The sequence below is a fragment of the Strix uralensis genome, chromosome 15 (genome assembly GCF_047716275.1).
Source record: "Strix uralensis isolate ZFMK-TIS-50842 chromosome 15, bStrUra1, whole genome shotgun sequence".
In the NCBI taxonomy this organism is placed as follows: Eukaryota; Metazoa; Chordata; class Aves; order Strigiformes; family Strigidae; genus Strix; species Strix uralensis.
Genome location: NC_133986.1, coordinates 20,768,771 through 20,782,607, shown reverse-complemented (window position 1 = coordinate 20,782,607; position 13,837 = coordinate 20,768,771). Strand labels below are relative to the sequence as shown.

The 13,837-nt window shown below is 55.7% G+C and overlaps 1 protein-coding gene across 3 annotated transcripts; it reads left to right on the top strand.

Moving 5' to 3' along the window:
* The first annotated feature begins 1,155 nt into the window (after nt 1-1,155).
* Nucleotides 1,156-10,461, top strand: RASSF7 (Ras association domain family member 7). 3 transcript variants are annotated; one of them, XM_074884548.1, is made up of 6 exons: nt 1,156-1,247; nt 5,558-5,707; nt 5,933-6,837; nt 7,806-7,974; nt 8,672-8,782; nt 9,445-10,461. In XM_074884548.1, exons 2-6 carry the CDS (start codon nt 5,605-5,607, stop codon nt 9,474-9,476), a joined length of 1,320 nt encoding a protein of 439 aa, XP_074740649.1. In that variant the 5' UTR covers nt 1,156-1,247; nt 5,558-5,604; the 3' UTR covers nt 9,477-10,461. The 3 variants fall into 3 exon arrangements, with proteins under 3 accessions (XP_074740649.1, XP_074740648.1, XP_074740650.1); XM_074884547.1 differs by lacking the exon at nt 1,156-1,247 and adding an exon at nt 1,317-1,361 and having other exon boundaries at nt 5,554-5,707; XM_074884549.1 differs by lacking the exons at nt 1,156-1,247; nt 7,806-7,974 and adding an exon at nt 1,317-1,361 and having other exon boundaries at nt 5,554-5,707.
* Nucleotides 10,462-13,837: the final 3,376 nt, after the last annotated feature.

Genomic DNA, 13,837 nt, shown 5'->3' with positions numbered 1-13,837 from the left:
AGTTTTCCTGATCTTGACCCTTTGATCTCCTTTGGGTGCAAAAAAAAGCCCTTGAAACATGGATTTAACTTCTGCAGGTGCCAAGTGTGGGCTGGGATCCGTCTGCCCAGCTCGGGTAAAGCTGCACCTTCGGGGTACGTTTGCAGTGGTTATCCCTGTCCCCAGCTGGGGTTTCTCCAGCTGAAGGAGGAGGGAAAAGCAAGAGTCCACAAAGGTCTTGTGTGGTTTAGAAATTACCGATTTCAATAATGTGCTGATTTTTTTTAGGGCTTGTTGTCAAGCACGCCATGACAGAGCAGGGAGCTGGATGGGGCATGATGGGTGGACCAAGGATGCAGGGACTATTATGGCCACCACTAAATAAGCTGCTCAGGTGTGAATTAGAGCCCTGTGCCTGCTGCTTCCTTGCTCCTGGGTGCTTGCAGCTGCCTTGCATAAGAGCTGGTGACTTCGCTGGGCCTTGGGGGTGAGTAACGCTTGCACAGCCTCCCTGTGATGGCAGAAGGATGAAGAGCTGCCTCTCTGGGCTGTGTCCGCTCTGGCAGGACTCGTTTGTCACCTCTTGAGCTTGTTTAACCCGTCAGCTCTTTGTGCTGGGATGAAGTAACCCATTTGCTGCCGCAGGCTGGAGCCCTGTGCCTGTGTCCTGCCTGTACCCTGATGGCCCCCATGCTACAGGAGCGAGCAGTGACCTCTTGGCTGCTTTGCACCAGGCCAGGAGATGGTGTCCCTTCGGGATCCCAGAGCCACCGGCACCATGGAAACGTTCTGTGCAGTGACAGTGACCATCGGTGGTAACCAGAGCCTGCTGCAGGGACAGCTTGTTTGGAGCCATAGATGATCATCTCTGCCCAGCGTGGGACCTGCCAGCCCAGGAGGAGCCACGGCATCAAGCCTCGCCATGGCTGATCATTTCCACCCAGCGTTAGACCCACCAGTGGCGTAAACCCTCGGCCACGGCCTCAACCCTCTGGCCTGGCATGGACATGGCATGGGAAGCCCAGCAGAGCTGCTCTGTCCCTGCAACGCCCCAGCCAAGGGCAGATGCTGCTCCAAAAGAGGGACCTGAGGCAGGAGGACGCTGTTGATGGGCTGGAGGGGAGCTTGGACCACGGCCCATCCCCTCCAACCGGCTGCAAGATGAGAGTCAGGAGGCTTTGGTTCCCCATGAAGCTTCTCCATGTTGGGTCACCTCTCCACACCTGAGTGTGCTCCTGTCCCACCGGAGGGTTTCAGCACACGTGCAAGTACCATCTCTTCCCTTTGGTGCCCAGGAGCAGGTCCGGGGCTTCAGGCAGGGCGGGACCACAGGAAGCATTAAATAGCTGCTGGATGTGTCACTGCAGCAGCTGATCAGGGTGGTGAGTCAGGGCCAGCCTGCCAGCGCTCCGGCATGCGGGATGGCGGCACGGGGCCACTCCTCACCACTTGCTCTTTACTCATGTATTGTTTGGGTCTGTTTTGTTTTTTTTTAACTTGTGTGTCTGCACGGAGCTGGGATGAGCATCCCCCCTTGGCATCGGGCGCGAGAGGGTCGAGATCAAAGCAGGAGAGCATCAGGTGGGAGAGTACCCCAACGTCCACCTGGAGCACGTCCAAGGGATGTGCTCGTCCCCATGGACACCTTGGCTCTCCTTGGATGGTGGGCTCTCAAGTATAAATACATTTTTATTAATGACAAGTCTTTATAACCCTACTCCCAGCCCAAGCCCTGACCGAGAAGGCTAGTCTTACGGCTTTTTGCTGTTTTAATTAGGCTAGCTGGGAAGCTCTCCCTGTGCCGCTGCCTCCTGCCTGCCCGGCCCCATACCCAGCTCTCGGTCAGGGGGTGGACATAGCGAGGGAGGTGAGCGAACCCCCCGAAATGGGTGAAGCCTCGGCACTGGTGGGATGCTTGGCTCAAAACCTTCATGCTGGTCCCAGATGGTGCTTGTTAGGAGCTCTGGTAGAGGCATTTGGGATGCAGCAGAGAGGTGTTTGGGATGCAGCAAGATTTGGGTTGCAGCTGGTCTTGCTGTTGGGTGCAAAATTGGTGGGTTTTTCCTAATGGGATACTTTGTGTGTGTGTGTGTGTGTGGCAAAATGTGGGAGAAAGGCACTTGCAAAGTGTTCGCAATCCGTGGCTGAAAGGTGCTGTCTCAGCTTCTGAGAGTCCCTGTGGGGGACACGGTGGGCGTCCCCACAAATCGGTGGCAATCCTCACTTCTGTAAGGAGGGTGACTGGCCAGTTGTCTTGGCCGTCCCTGTATTATTTCAGGTCCAGGGAAATCACCGAACCCTTGCGGGTCCCGGCAGCCATCAGGATGGTGGTTTGCAGGAGCTGTGCAAAACGTGCATCCTCCTGCACGTGCAGAACTGCTCCTTCATCTCCTCTTCCTTTAGCCCAGCAGCATCAGGGAGGCTGGGAGGAGATGGCAGCACCAGGAAACAAAATAAGGCTGCAAGATCTGAGATTGTTAATTTTTTAAAAAAATATATATATTTTATTTTTTTTTTAGTGTCGGCATTTGAAATTCCAACTCCCAGTTAGGAAATTTGTTGAAGTCGTGGTATGAATCATCCCTATCCTCAGTTTTAGGACCCATTGCATGGCGAAGGGAGCAGAAAATTAGTCACTTTGTTAATCTGCTTCCAATAAAAATGATTTAAAAATCCATACGGGGGGGGGGGGGGGGAAGCGGAAATAAGAATTAAATGAGAGCGGCTTTTGGGAGCGGCCGTCACGTGTCCTGGGGCCCGCAGCCACCTGCTCACTTCCCTGCACTGTTTTCGGGGCAGGCAGCAGGGTCTGGCAGCTGCCTGCACTTCTGGTTTGTGATCAAAGTGACCTCCTAGGGCAAATACACACAAAGGCAGCTGGAAACCGGCCTCCTGCCGAGAAGTGCTTTTTCCCCCAAGAAAAGTGATTCTTGCCAAAAAAAAAAAAAAAAAAGGCGCTTTTTGCTACCTGGTGGTGTAACAAAGGCACCCACTGATTAAAGCAGGGGGTCAGCAGCAAAGCTTGGGGAGATCGAGGTCATATTGGCAAGTGGAGCAATGAGACCACCCCGCAGCTGCTGATCTTTTAGGAGTGATGGTAAAGAGCTGGGGGGGGGGGCTACAGTGGAGTGATGCTGGGGGGACAAGGTGGAGGTTTGGGGGTTTATTGCCTGGTGGCTTTTAGGGCAGGTTTTTTTGAAGCAGGGTGATGCTGATGTGGTGGGGTATTTGGGGTGAGATGCTGGTGCAGGTTGTGATGTCCCGCTGAGCGGGGACTGGGGGGTGCGAGGAGCATCGCTGGGCCCCCCCAGCTGACGATGAGCTGCCTTCATCCTGTCAGCTCCTCCGTCAGCCCAGGGCTCTGGGGGAAGAGGGGCAGCCAGGCTGGTTTTGGGTGGGCTGGGGGAGCTCATCCTGCCCTGGGAAGAGCCCCCAGACCTATTTACCCCCCCCTTGCAAGGGGGCAGATAACTTCCAGTATCCGGCAGCAAACTGGGGATAGCGATCCCCCAAAAGCCCCAGGGCGAGCAATGGGTTAATGGGGATCCCCTGTGCTTGCCAAGGATTTAAGGAAATTATAATAAAAATTATTGGATTTTTGGGGTGCTGGGGGATGCAGCGGGGAGGGATGCGCCGGCTGCTTTTTGGGGTGTTTTCCCCATATTGGGAGAAAAGCTGGCGGTGGCGTGCGGCGCTGGCTGCCGGTACGCGATTGCCGGGCCTGGGGTTGAACCCTGGTGTGCTGGCAGCCATCCCGCGCCGGCGGCAATCGGCAGCCGCTGGATTCTTCGGGCGAGGTGAGGCTGTGCGACGCCACTCAACTGGCTGGGTTATTTTTTTTTGATTTATTTTTAAGCTCCCGGCCTCCCCGCGGGGTCGGGGCAGGTGAAGCCAGGTTCCCTGCTAGCTGGGTCCCTGGCCGGGGTGCGGGTGGTGCTCCCCAGGGTGTGTTGCCACCTCAAATTTAGCGTTAGGGTGCCATGGCAGGGGGGTGGATGGGAAGGGTGGCTTCGGGGTGAGCTGGGTGGTGCCACGGCGGCGCCTGGACTTTGCTCCACGCAGGCGCCGGTCACAGCCTTGACTGCACAGGGTGGGGGGAGCGGTGCCAAAACCCAGCTTTGAAACAAAATTGGACTAAACCTTGCAAATTTTCCTGGGCTTGGGCTCGCAGGGGGGTCGGCCGAGCCCAAGGTGCCCTTTGCCCCCGCTGGTTTTCCCCGTCCACCCAGCCAAGGCAAACATGAGCTCAGCGGTGAGGTATTTGCAGCGGCCGCTCCGTGCCCACGTTTCGGAGGAGGGCATGGGGGTGGCACCAGCGGGACCTGGCACCCGCAGGGAACTGCCTCACCAAGCCATGTCTTCCCCCGTTTCTCCTTGCCTTTCTCAAAAATCCCTCATTGCCAGAGGCGGAACCCCTCAAGCCCTCCCTTTGACTACTCAAGCAGGCAACAAAAAATAAGCAAGAAGTGATGTTTAACCCAAGGTCAAGCTTTCTCACAGCCTGTCTGCAAACTTGGGAGAGCTGGAGCTGAGGGATGGGGAGGCTGCAACGAGCCGGGAAAACAGTTTGGGACCCTTTGGACGGAGAGCCTGGAAATTTTCTATATACATTCCTCTGCCCAGGGGTTTCAGACAAGCCTGATGCTAGAAAAAACAGTGTTATAGGGGTGGAAAAAAGTTACATCTTTGTTTGCATAGTGTTTGAAAACACTGTAAGCTCAAATATAAGTTCTTTGCAGCTTGTGCTTAATTTTTTAATTTTTTTTTTAAGACTGTTGCAGTTGTTGAGCTAATGGAAGAGGCAGGAGTTGGCTGCACGTGGGCTAACAGGTGTTATTTTAATGCAGGAGAAGTAACCGCTGGGTGGGAGTCAAGCTGTGCCCTGGTGTTAGGCAGAGCATCCCCAGGAGACTGGACTTTGCCACAGGCTTACATGCCTGGCTCCCCCGCCTTTGGTCACGTTTTTGTGCAGAAAGAGGCTTTATTTTAATTTCTTAATCCCTCTCTGATAAATTGAGATGGAGGTAAATAGGTTAAAATGTGCATTATCTGCACCTTCTCTCAATACCCTGTTGTGAGGGTGGGCAGTTAGTGGTTTTCTCTGCCTTTTCCAATATTGTTTGGAAAATCCCCTGGTGCTGCGCTGCCAAATTGTCAGTGAAATCACAGTGAAAGTCCAGCAAACCCATTAAAAGTCTGCATTTGCAGCAGAAATAACCCAGGCGTCTTCCGGGCACCATGCAGGCACACAAACCCCATCATTTCCCACCACAGGAAGATTTGGACCTGCTGCCCAGACATGAGGGGGAAAAAAAAAGTTTGTGGGGGTTTTTTGGTTTTGGTTTCTTTGTTGGTTTTTGGGGTTTTTTTCAGATGAACATCAGTGTTTTAATAATATCAATAAAAATGCAATCCGTGCGCAGGGAGGATGGAGGGTGGCAGCGAGCAACTGCTTGGTCTGGGATGCACCTATGGGATGCTGCCATTAAAGATGATTTAATGACGCCGCTCTTAGTGTCTCATGTTCCTCGTTAGTGGCTTGGGATGGAAACCTGGTTTCTTTTCTCCCTGCAGGCAGCCTGTGCTGCGATGACCCAGCGCCCCTAAGGCCCAGCAGCCGTGGGGATGGAGCTGAAGGTCTGGGTGGACGGGATCCAGAGGGTTGTCTGTGGCGTCTCGGAGCAGACCACCTGCCAAGAAGTGGTTATCGCCTTGGCACGGGCCATCGGTGAGCCATCTCCATCTTCTGGGGGGATGCCCCTTTGCAGGGGGTGGCATCTGCCAAGGGGGTGTCGCATCTGCAGGTGCCTTCGCGGAAGGGGAGACATTGGGCGGGCAGGCGGGCGGGTGGGGGTTGTGCTCTGGGGTGGTGGAGATGTCACCAGTCACCCGTGGGGCACGCCGCTGCTGGCCGTGGCGTTCCCCATCTGACGTGCTCACCTCCTCCCGGCAGGTCAGACGGGCCGCTACGTGCTGGTGCAGAAGCTGCGGGAGAAGGAGCGGCAGCTGCTGCCGCTGGAGTGTCCCTTGGAGTCGCTGGCCAAGTGCGGGCAGTACGCCAACGATGTGCAGTTCGTCCTGCGGCGGACGGGCCCCAGCGTGGCCGAGCGGCCCTCCTCGGAGGGCACTCCCCAAGCCCCCGAGAGGACGTTCATCCGGGCCAGCTTGCCCATCAAGCCCAGGCACGCCGGCACGGATGCACCCCGTTCCCAGGAGCCAAAAAAATCCATGACCTTCAACTTGGGTCCTACAGGCTCCGGTGACCCATTCGCCATGAGCCGCTGGAGGCACCAAGCGCGGGAAGGGATGGACTTGGAGGGCGGTGGGGTTGTCCAGCCCTCCAAAGAGGAGCTGTTTAGGAGGGTGCTGCGGCAGCAGGAGCAGCTGCATTCCTTGGAGGCCCACGGAGACACCCTGGAGACGGACCTACGGCTCTGGGAGCGTGGCCGGCTTGCCGGTCAGGAGGATGAGATCCTCTACCTGGAGCACCTGGTGCGGAGGAACGAAACGGAGCTGGGCGAGGAGGAGTTTTGGCAGAGTGAGCTCCGGTTGGAGAAGGAGTGTGAGCGGGAACGGCAGGAGCGGGTTAGGAGCCTGCGGGCCAGTCTGGAGGAGTACACCCAGAGGATCTACGAGCTGAGCGCCCGGACCGAAGCCCTGCAGGAGGAGATCCAGTGGGAGATGGCCGAGAGGGCCAAGAGGGGGAAGGAGACCCCTGCGCCCAGCCCCACAGAGCTGGAAGACATGGCCACCAAGATGAAAAGGGACCTGGAGGCCAAGGTCAAGCAAGGCACCCAGCTGGAGAGCAACCTGGCCAGCGTGGAGAAGGCCCTGGAGGAGGCTGAAAGGAACCTGCAGGTAGATAGGACGGGGTTGAGCAGCCCCATGGGGTGGTGGGATCTTCAGGAGGGGATGGAACCAGCTTTCTAGTGATATGGGGCTGATGGGTTGAGTGGGGTTGGTCCTGCCCCAGCTGGCCGGTGAGTGTGAAGGTGGCTCAGCAGCACTGACCGCTGTTGGGGGAACACCACTGCTGTTACCCAGCCAGCGCAGGGTCCACACCCATCGCTCTCCGTGCAGGCCACGCCTGGGCTGGGGGTCCTGCTGGCTGGTGCGCGGGGGAGTACGGCATCGCCCCGCTCTGGCACGGACAGTGGTGCTGGAGCAAATGATCCATGCGTGGGGTGAGTGGCCTTGGCACAAAGATTGATGTCATCTTGGATAAAGGGAGTTGTGGAGGGGGATGGCGCAGGTGGGATGGTGCACGAGGCCTTTTGACCACACAAACTGTGCAGGGGCTCAGGCTCGTCGTGGGGGGATGCGTGGTGTGGAGATGGCAGCGGTGGGGCTGAGCCACTGGTCCCCCTGGCTCGCCTGTCCCGGCTCCTCCAGCATCAGGGGGTCCAGGCGCTGTGTGACGCCCACCCTCTGCCCACAGGGTCCCCTTTGGCAGAGCAAAAAGGAGCAGCTTTTGCCCAGCCAGGCGGTGGTAGCTGCCCATGCTTCCAGCATCTCATCTTGAGCATCAGCTTTGCATCCAGCGTCTCCCAGCACCGCGGCGGCCGCCGTTTGACGGGTGCTCGCACCCTCTTGTGGAGACGCCGCAAAGCAGGGCCGTTCCCCAAACACGTCCCTGCCACCCAGGCTCCCCGCAGACCCTTGGCGTGGGGTGGCCAAGCCGTGGCACCCCCAGGTCCCCTCCGCTGGCTCTGGCAGGGTGAGCCCCCAGCTTGGGGTGGGGGGCGGGGTGTGTGCTCCAGCTGGTTTTGAGGCATGGGGGGGACGTGCGGCTCACCCTGTCCCCACCCTCGGTGTGTGTTTTGCAGGCCCAGACCCAAGAGCTGGAGGAGTTAAATAAGGAGCTGAGGCAGTGTAATTTGCAGCAGTTTATTCAGCAGACGGGGGCCACGGTGACTGTCCTGCAGGCCAGGTCCGAGGAGGACGCCCAGCCGGAGCCGAGCCTGTGCGAGCTGCCAGCCTGCCGGAGAAACGGAGGTCAGCACGCCGCCGCCGGCTCGGCCGTGGGGGCTGCTCCGCGGGACCCCTGCCCGCTCCCTGCCTCCCCCTCCGAGGGGGTTGGCACCCCCTCCAAGGGGGTCTGCCCCAAAGCTGGCCGCTTCCGCCCCAGGCGCTGAGGTTAGGCAGCAGGGATGGGGTTTTAGTGCTGGCACGGCAGTTGCTCACCACCCTGGGGGGGTCTCTGAAGTTTGCCAGCCCTGGGGGCTCCTTCCCCCCGAGGGGGGGGCTCCTCATAGCCACGCTCAGGGGTCAGATCCTGCACTGCTGCTTTTCGGGCCAGGGTGGCTGCAGGGAGCTTTCCTTCACTGCGTGCCACCGGCAGCGGTGGCAAAGAGCAGGTGGCAAAGAGCAGGTGGCCGAGGGCCAGCGTCAGCCCCCGGGAGCTGTGGGCTGGTGGGGATGGGCTCCAGCTGCCGATAAGCTCTTTGTGTTTGGCCAGTGAAGGGCGAACGCGGTGCCCAGGGCCACATCTGCATCCTGGCAGGAAGGAGAGGAGGCAGCGGGGGGCTCTCGTGCAAGGGGACAGGGGAAAACGGGGACCCAGTCGTTGATCCTCTGGAGCACCCGGGTGGCGAGACATGGCTGCCCGGTGGCACTGCAGCCGCTGTGCCTGCTGAAGTGCAGGAGGCGTGAGCTCTGCCTCAGCCAGGCGGTTTTTTTCCCCATCCCGCAGGTTTTCCTCCCGCTGCCAGCACCGACTCGCCTCTCCGGGCCAGCGCCAAGCAGCTCCTCGGCCATCCCAGGACCCTGCCGGAGCCCCTGGTGTCCAGCCTGAACCCCGAGGGTGCGTATGTCCCAGCGAGCCCCCGGCTCTGGGGAGGGTGCATGGGAGCTGGGGGGGGTGCGGAAGAGGCTTTTGCTGCCCAAAACGGGCTGCAGAGAGCGAGCGTGTGCTGGGAGCGGGAGGCCGGAGCTATTTATAGATGCCATTAGAAAGAGCAGAGCTGACACCCCGGCAGCCTCTGCTCTGCTGGAGGGGGCCTGCTGGGAGCTACGGAGGGTGCTCCTCACCCCTTCTCCTGCCACCCCACATCCCCTGGGGCGAAGACTTTGTTAGAGTTAAGATGAGGAGGATTTGGGTCCCATCTTTTACAGGAGTCCCTTTTGCTCCATCTCGGGAGCCAGTTCACACCATGAGCCTTTCCACTCCCCGTGAGCCTTTTTCCACGTCGCGCCACGTTTTCAGCTGCAGCAGAAGCAAGCTGTGATGTCCCTGCCCACCGTGGCAGTTCTGCCTGCATCCTCTTCCCACCCACGCCACCATCCCCTCCTGCCTGCCATCCTCCTCGCAGCCTGAAACCTCCATCTCACCAGATGCTGCGGCGTCAGCACGTCCATCTCCCAGTCCAGGCTCTGCGCTCGCATACGTCCTGTTTTCTATTTCACTTTTCTTTTCGCAAGAGCTTGTGATGGGGTTGCTCAGATTGTTTTTGTCTTGTCTTGCAGTCATATCAGCCAGGCAGAGCATCTGGAGGTAGAAGGGCCCGGCCAGCGAAGGATCGATTGCCTTGCAAGTGTAACTGTATAAATAAACCATATTATATATATATATTTTTTTTTTACTGCTTTATATCGTGAATGGATGTGGACAGCCAGAGTATTTTTACAGACTGTAAAATAAAACCAGAGACTGACAACACAAAGCAACCCTCGTCCCCTGCGGATGGAAGCGACCCCCTTCTTCTATTTTTTTTTTTTTTTTTTTTTTGAAGTGCTTTCTATATTCAACAGAAAACCGCAGGGCTCCTGTTCCGCACAGCCTCCTCGAAAGACCCATCGTGCATTCGGAAGAGGCCTCGCTGCTCTGACGAGGGGAGCGAAGCTGCGGTGGAGACCTGCCTGGATGGAGCAAGTGAACGGGTTTTACAGCATCTCGCTGCAGCACGTGGTGACAAACAGCCTCTTCACTGGCTGCAGGGGACACACAAGAGCAGCTTTAAGACAAATTTCTGCCCCCCTCTTTTTTTTATTATTATTATAAGAAACCTGTAGTAGAAACCCCCTTTCTACAGTGCCACGGACCAGGCTTCAGGGGAGCAGGGAACTCACAGTGGGGGCTTGTTTTTCTTAAATCCACGTAATTTTTCAACTTGTTTTTAAAATTTAAAAAAAAAAAAAAATCACAGAACGAGCCCTTCCCCAGTGGTGGCGCGGGTGGGGAGCAGGACCAAAACGCTCTTGGTGACATTTCACTGATGTTTTACTTGATGGCCAGTAGTTACTCTCGGGTTTTGTTCATCTGTCCCAGTGGGTTGCCTTGTATTTTAATTGCAAAACCAAAGCGGTTTGGGGAGGGGATGGGTTTGTCCAGGAGGTCCCCGAGTCCGTTTTCAACACGTCATATGCAAAAAATGTGACTCGGGCACAGCATTCGCCGTTAAATCCCGCTTTCCCTGTATGAATGTAATCCTGTGTGCCGCGGTTTCAATTTTCAATAAATCTTTGGGAAAGGATTTGAGCAAAGCGAGCGTGAGCGTGCTGTTGTGGCCCAGGGCGAACTGTCCTGGCTGGCTCCTGGGCCGCTGCCCGACGGGCATGTCCCAGCGGTTTGCACACCCCACAGCTGCCTCTTTCGTTTCTAAGCCATCTCTTTCCATTTGCTGAATTAAAGCTGTAAGTATTTTTTTGACCGAATGCATGCTGCTCTTTTTTTTTTTTTTTTTTTTTAAATCACAGAATCGCACAGAATCATCTAGGTTGGAAAAGACCTTGAAGATCCTCCAGTTCAACCATTAACCTCACATTGACAGTTCCCAACTCCACCAGATCCCTCAGTGCTGGGTCAACCCGACTCTTCAACCCCTCCAGGGATGGGGACTCCCCCCCTGCCCTGGGCAGCCCATTCCAACACCCAACAACCCCTTCTGCAAAGAAATCCTTCCTAAGAGCCAGTCTGACCCTGCCCTGGCGCAGCTTGAGGCCATTCCCTCTTGTCCTGGCGCTGGTTCCTTGGCTCAAGAGACTCATCCCCCCTCTCTGCACCCTCCTCTCAGGGAGTTGTAGAGGGCCATGAGGTCTCCCCTCAGCCTCCTCTTCTCCAGACTAAACCCCCCCAGTTCCCTCAGCCGCTCCCCATCAGACCTGTGCTCCAGACCCTGCACCAGCTCCGTTGCCCTTCTCTGGACACGCTCGAGTCATTCAATGGCCTTTTTGGAGTGAGGGGCCCAAAACTGAACCCACTCATCGAGGGGCGGCCTCACCAGTGCCGAGCACAGGGGCAAGATCCCTTCCCTGTCCCTGCTGGCCATGCAAAGTGCTTTACAACCAGCCGATGAATGTTGTCTCTGGTGAGAGGGCAGCCATCTCTGGGATGAAACATGGCAGCGTTTTAATAATGCACAGCAGCAGCTCAGAGCATTGGAGGACAGGAGGTGAAGGGGATGGTGCTCAGCTGCAGATAGGTAAGGGGGAAACCTCCCCTTCGCCTTTCAGGCCCCTCCGTCTGCACCTGGATAACCGCAAGCGAGAAGATCGGCTCTTGCTCTCCATCAGCATCTCCCCTGAGGCTCTGCTGGGCTCTGGCTCCCCAGGACATGCCCCGCTCAAAGCTGATTCTCGAGGTGCCACCGCAGCTCAGCAGGTTGGTCAATATTGAAGAATTAAAGTTTGCTTCACCAGGAGGGCGCTGAGGCAGCTGTGCCTCCAGTTACGACAGTTGCCGCAGCGGGGAGATGCAATTTCAGAGTTGTCTGTTTTTTGAATCAGGGTGGGTGTTTTGTTTGGGCTTTTTTTTGCCCTCCTTAAATCACGTATCTTGGGGAAAATGAGTTAAAAATACGTTTGCTCCACGCAGCCACATCAAGAAGATTCTCCCCTGCTTGCTTGCTTTCTGGGTTTCTTGCACTCGTTTTTTGGACTCTCCTGCTGTTAAAATGAGACTCCACCTTGCTAAGAAGAGAAGCGGAGGGTGATGGAGGCTGTGAAGAGCATTTTACTGCTGCCTGGGGAAAAAACACGCGGAAAGTAGGTTCAGAAAACACGCTTGCCTTGGACACGGCTGGATTTTGGGATGTTACATGAAGTCCCCTGCGTGCCCTGAAAAGCTGACCTCTGCGGGTTAAAAAATGGATCTTTCCGTTCTGGGGCTACATTTGTAGCTTTGCCTTCTGCAAAATAAATGGGAATAAAGAGAAAAGGATTATCACTTATGGCGTCTCCTGCTGGGAAAAACAGGGCAGAAAGTTAATTTGGATCTCGATTTTGCGTGGAATTTTTGCCCTGCGCTTCTACTTATATATTATTTGCTTATTATTTTTGTGGGTTATTTCTGTTCAGCCATAATCTGACAGGCCAAACTAGCACCAATCTTTTTTGGAAGGGGGGAGGAAATAAGGGTTTAAAAACTAGATTTTGGCCCTGCAGCTGATGCGCCCTGGCTGGGATGCAGGATTTGGAACTGCTACGTGGGCTGGGGGACAGTGTAACTCTGCCCTGTCCCCCACTGAGGTCTGAGAATCAGGTGTGGGGTTAGGGAAAGCAGCATGGTTGAGGGCTAACTCTGTTTCTTCAGCTCGAGGCATTTTGCAGATTTTTTTTTTTTTTTCATTTTGTGTCCTATAAGCCATCACCCAGCTGCTGCAAAGGCAGCGGTGTTTTGTGAGGTGATAAATTACTTTGATTAATGCCTCTCCCCCTCCCATGCTGCACACTGCGGTGGGGGGAGAGGTGTTAATCAAACTCATTTATTACCTTAGGAAACTCCCCACCGGCGAGTGACCTATATTCCTCCCGGCACGGGGGGCAGGCAGCGGCACAGCGCGCAGGCAGGTCCCCGCGCGTTATTTAACCGAGCGAGGCTCGATACCCGCTCTGGCTCCCCCTCCTTTCCGCTTTTATCTGCTCTAAAGGCTGTGTCAATAATACATTTCTGCCATTGAATATTTTATTGATGGTTTGACTTTTTTGCTGCTCACAATTCCCATTTCAAGGCTGCGTGATTGTTCCTAATTAAAATTTTATGCCCTGGGAGAAGCCTTCTTGCTACAGTGGAGATGATGCTGTCCTTTTCTAGGCCACTACAGAGCAGTAGGAAGGAATTACTCATTGTTATGAGATTAAATCAAAGCAAATAAATTATTGTGTTTTTCCCTTAAAAAACAAACCAAAAGCCCAGCGTACGGCGCCTACTGGAGAGGGCACAACTGGCTGGGGGGCGAGGCAGGGATCCAAGCGTACCGGGTGGCTGGAGGCTGCCGGGCCGGGGGGAGCGAGAAGTCGTCTCCCACGTCCCTCAGGTGCTGTGGGGCAGTTTCTTCCTTCCCTTCAGGGCTTGTCAGATGCCTCTCACCACCAGCTCTAGCACCACCCAAAAATCATGAAGCAAAGGATACCTGTTTTTCACTGGCGAACAGTCCCAGCATCTTTTTTTTGTTTGGTTTTTTTTTGAAATAAAATAAATCTGCAAGCTACCTGCAGGCTCTGTCAGCACAAGGCACCATTCAGGAGCGTAATTCAGCCACCTCCAGCCTCCCTGGGGTTCTTGTCTCTGCACTACCTGATTATTTATTTATTTTTAAACTATTGCATAAGAAAAATGGCTCCCAGCTCTTCACCCATCTACCCTGGCCTGTGTCGGCTCGTTTAGGCCAGGCATGCTCCGCAGATGGTGGTCAGGGTGCCAGCGCTGCCCCAGGCCTGTTCGGTTTCTCGAGGGCGGTGCAGCTGCAGACACTTGAAACAGCCCCAATTCGCAGTCGTGGATTTGTACGAGTTCCTCAGTGTTTGGGTTTGGGTTGGTTTTTTTTTTTTTTCCCCCCGCCTGAATTTCAACTAGAGTGCTAGAAGCATTTGTGCTGCCTCCCAGCCCCTGGATTTGGCAAGCAGCTTTCAAAGCACACGC

Excerpts from the sequence above, each read along its gene's own strand:
- RASSF7 (XM_074884548.1), top strand. The coding sequence starts at position 5,605 with ATGGAGCTGAAGGTCTGGGTGGACGGGATCCAGAGGGTTGTCTGTGGC. Across the intron at positions 7,975-8,671 it reads AGCCTGCCGGAGAAACGGAG|GTTTTCCTCCCGCTGCCAGC; the intron begins GTCAGCACGCCG and ends CCCATCCCGCAG. Across the intron at positions 8,783-9,444 it reads GTCCAGCCTGAACCCCGAGG|TCATATCAGCCAGGCAGAGC; the intron begins GTGCGTATGTCC and ends CTTGTCTTGCAG.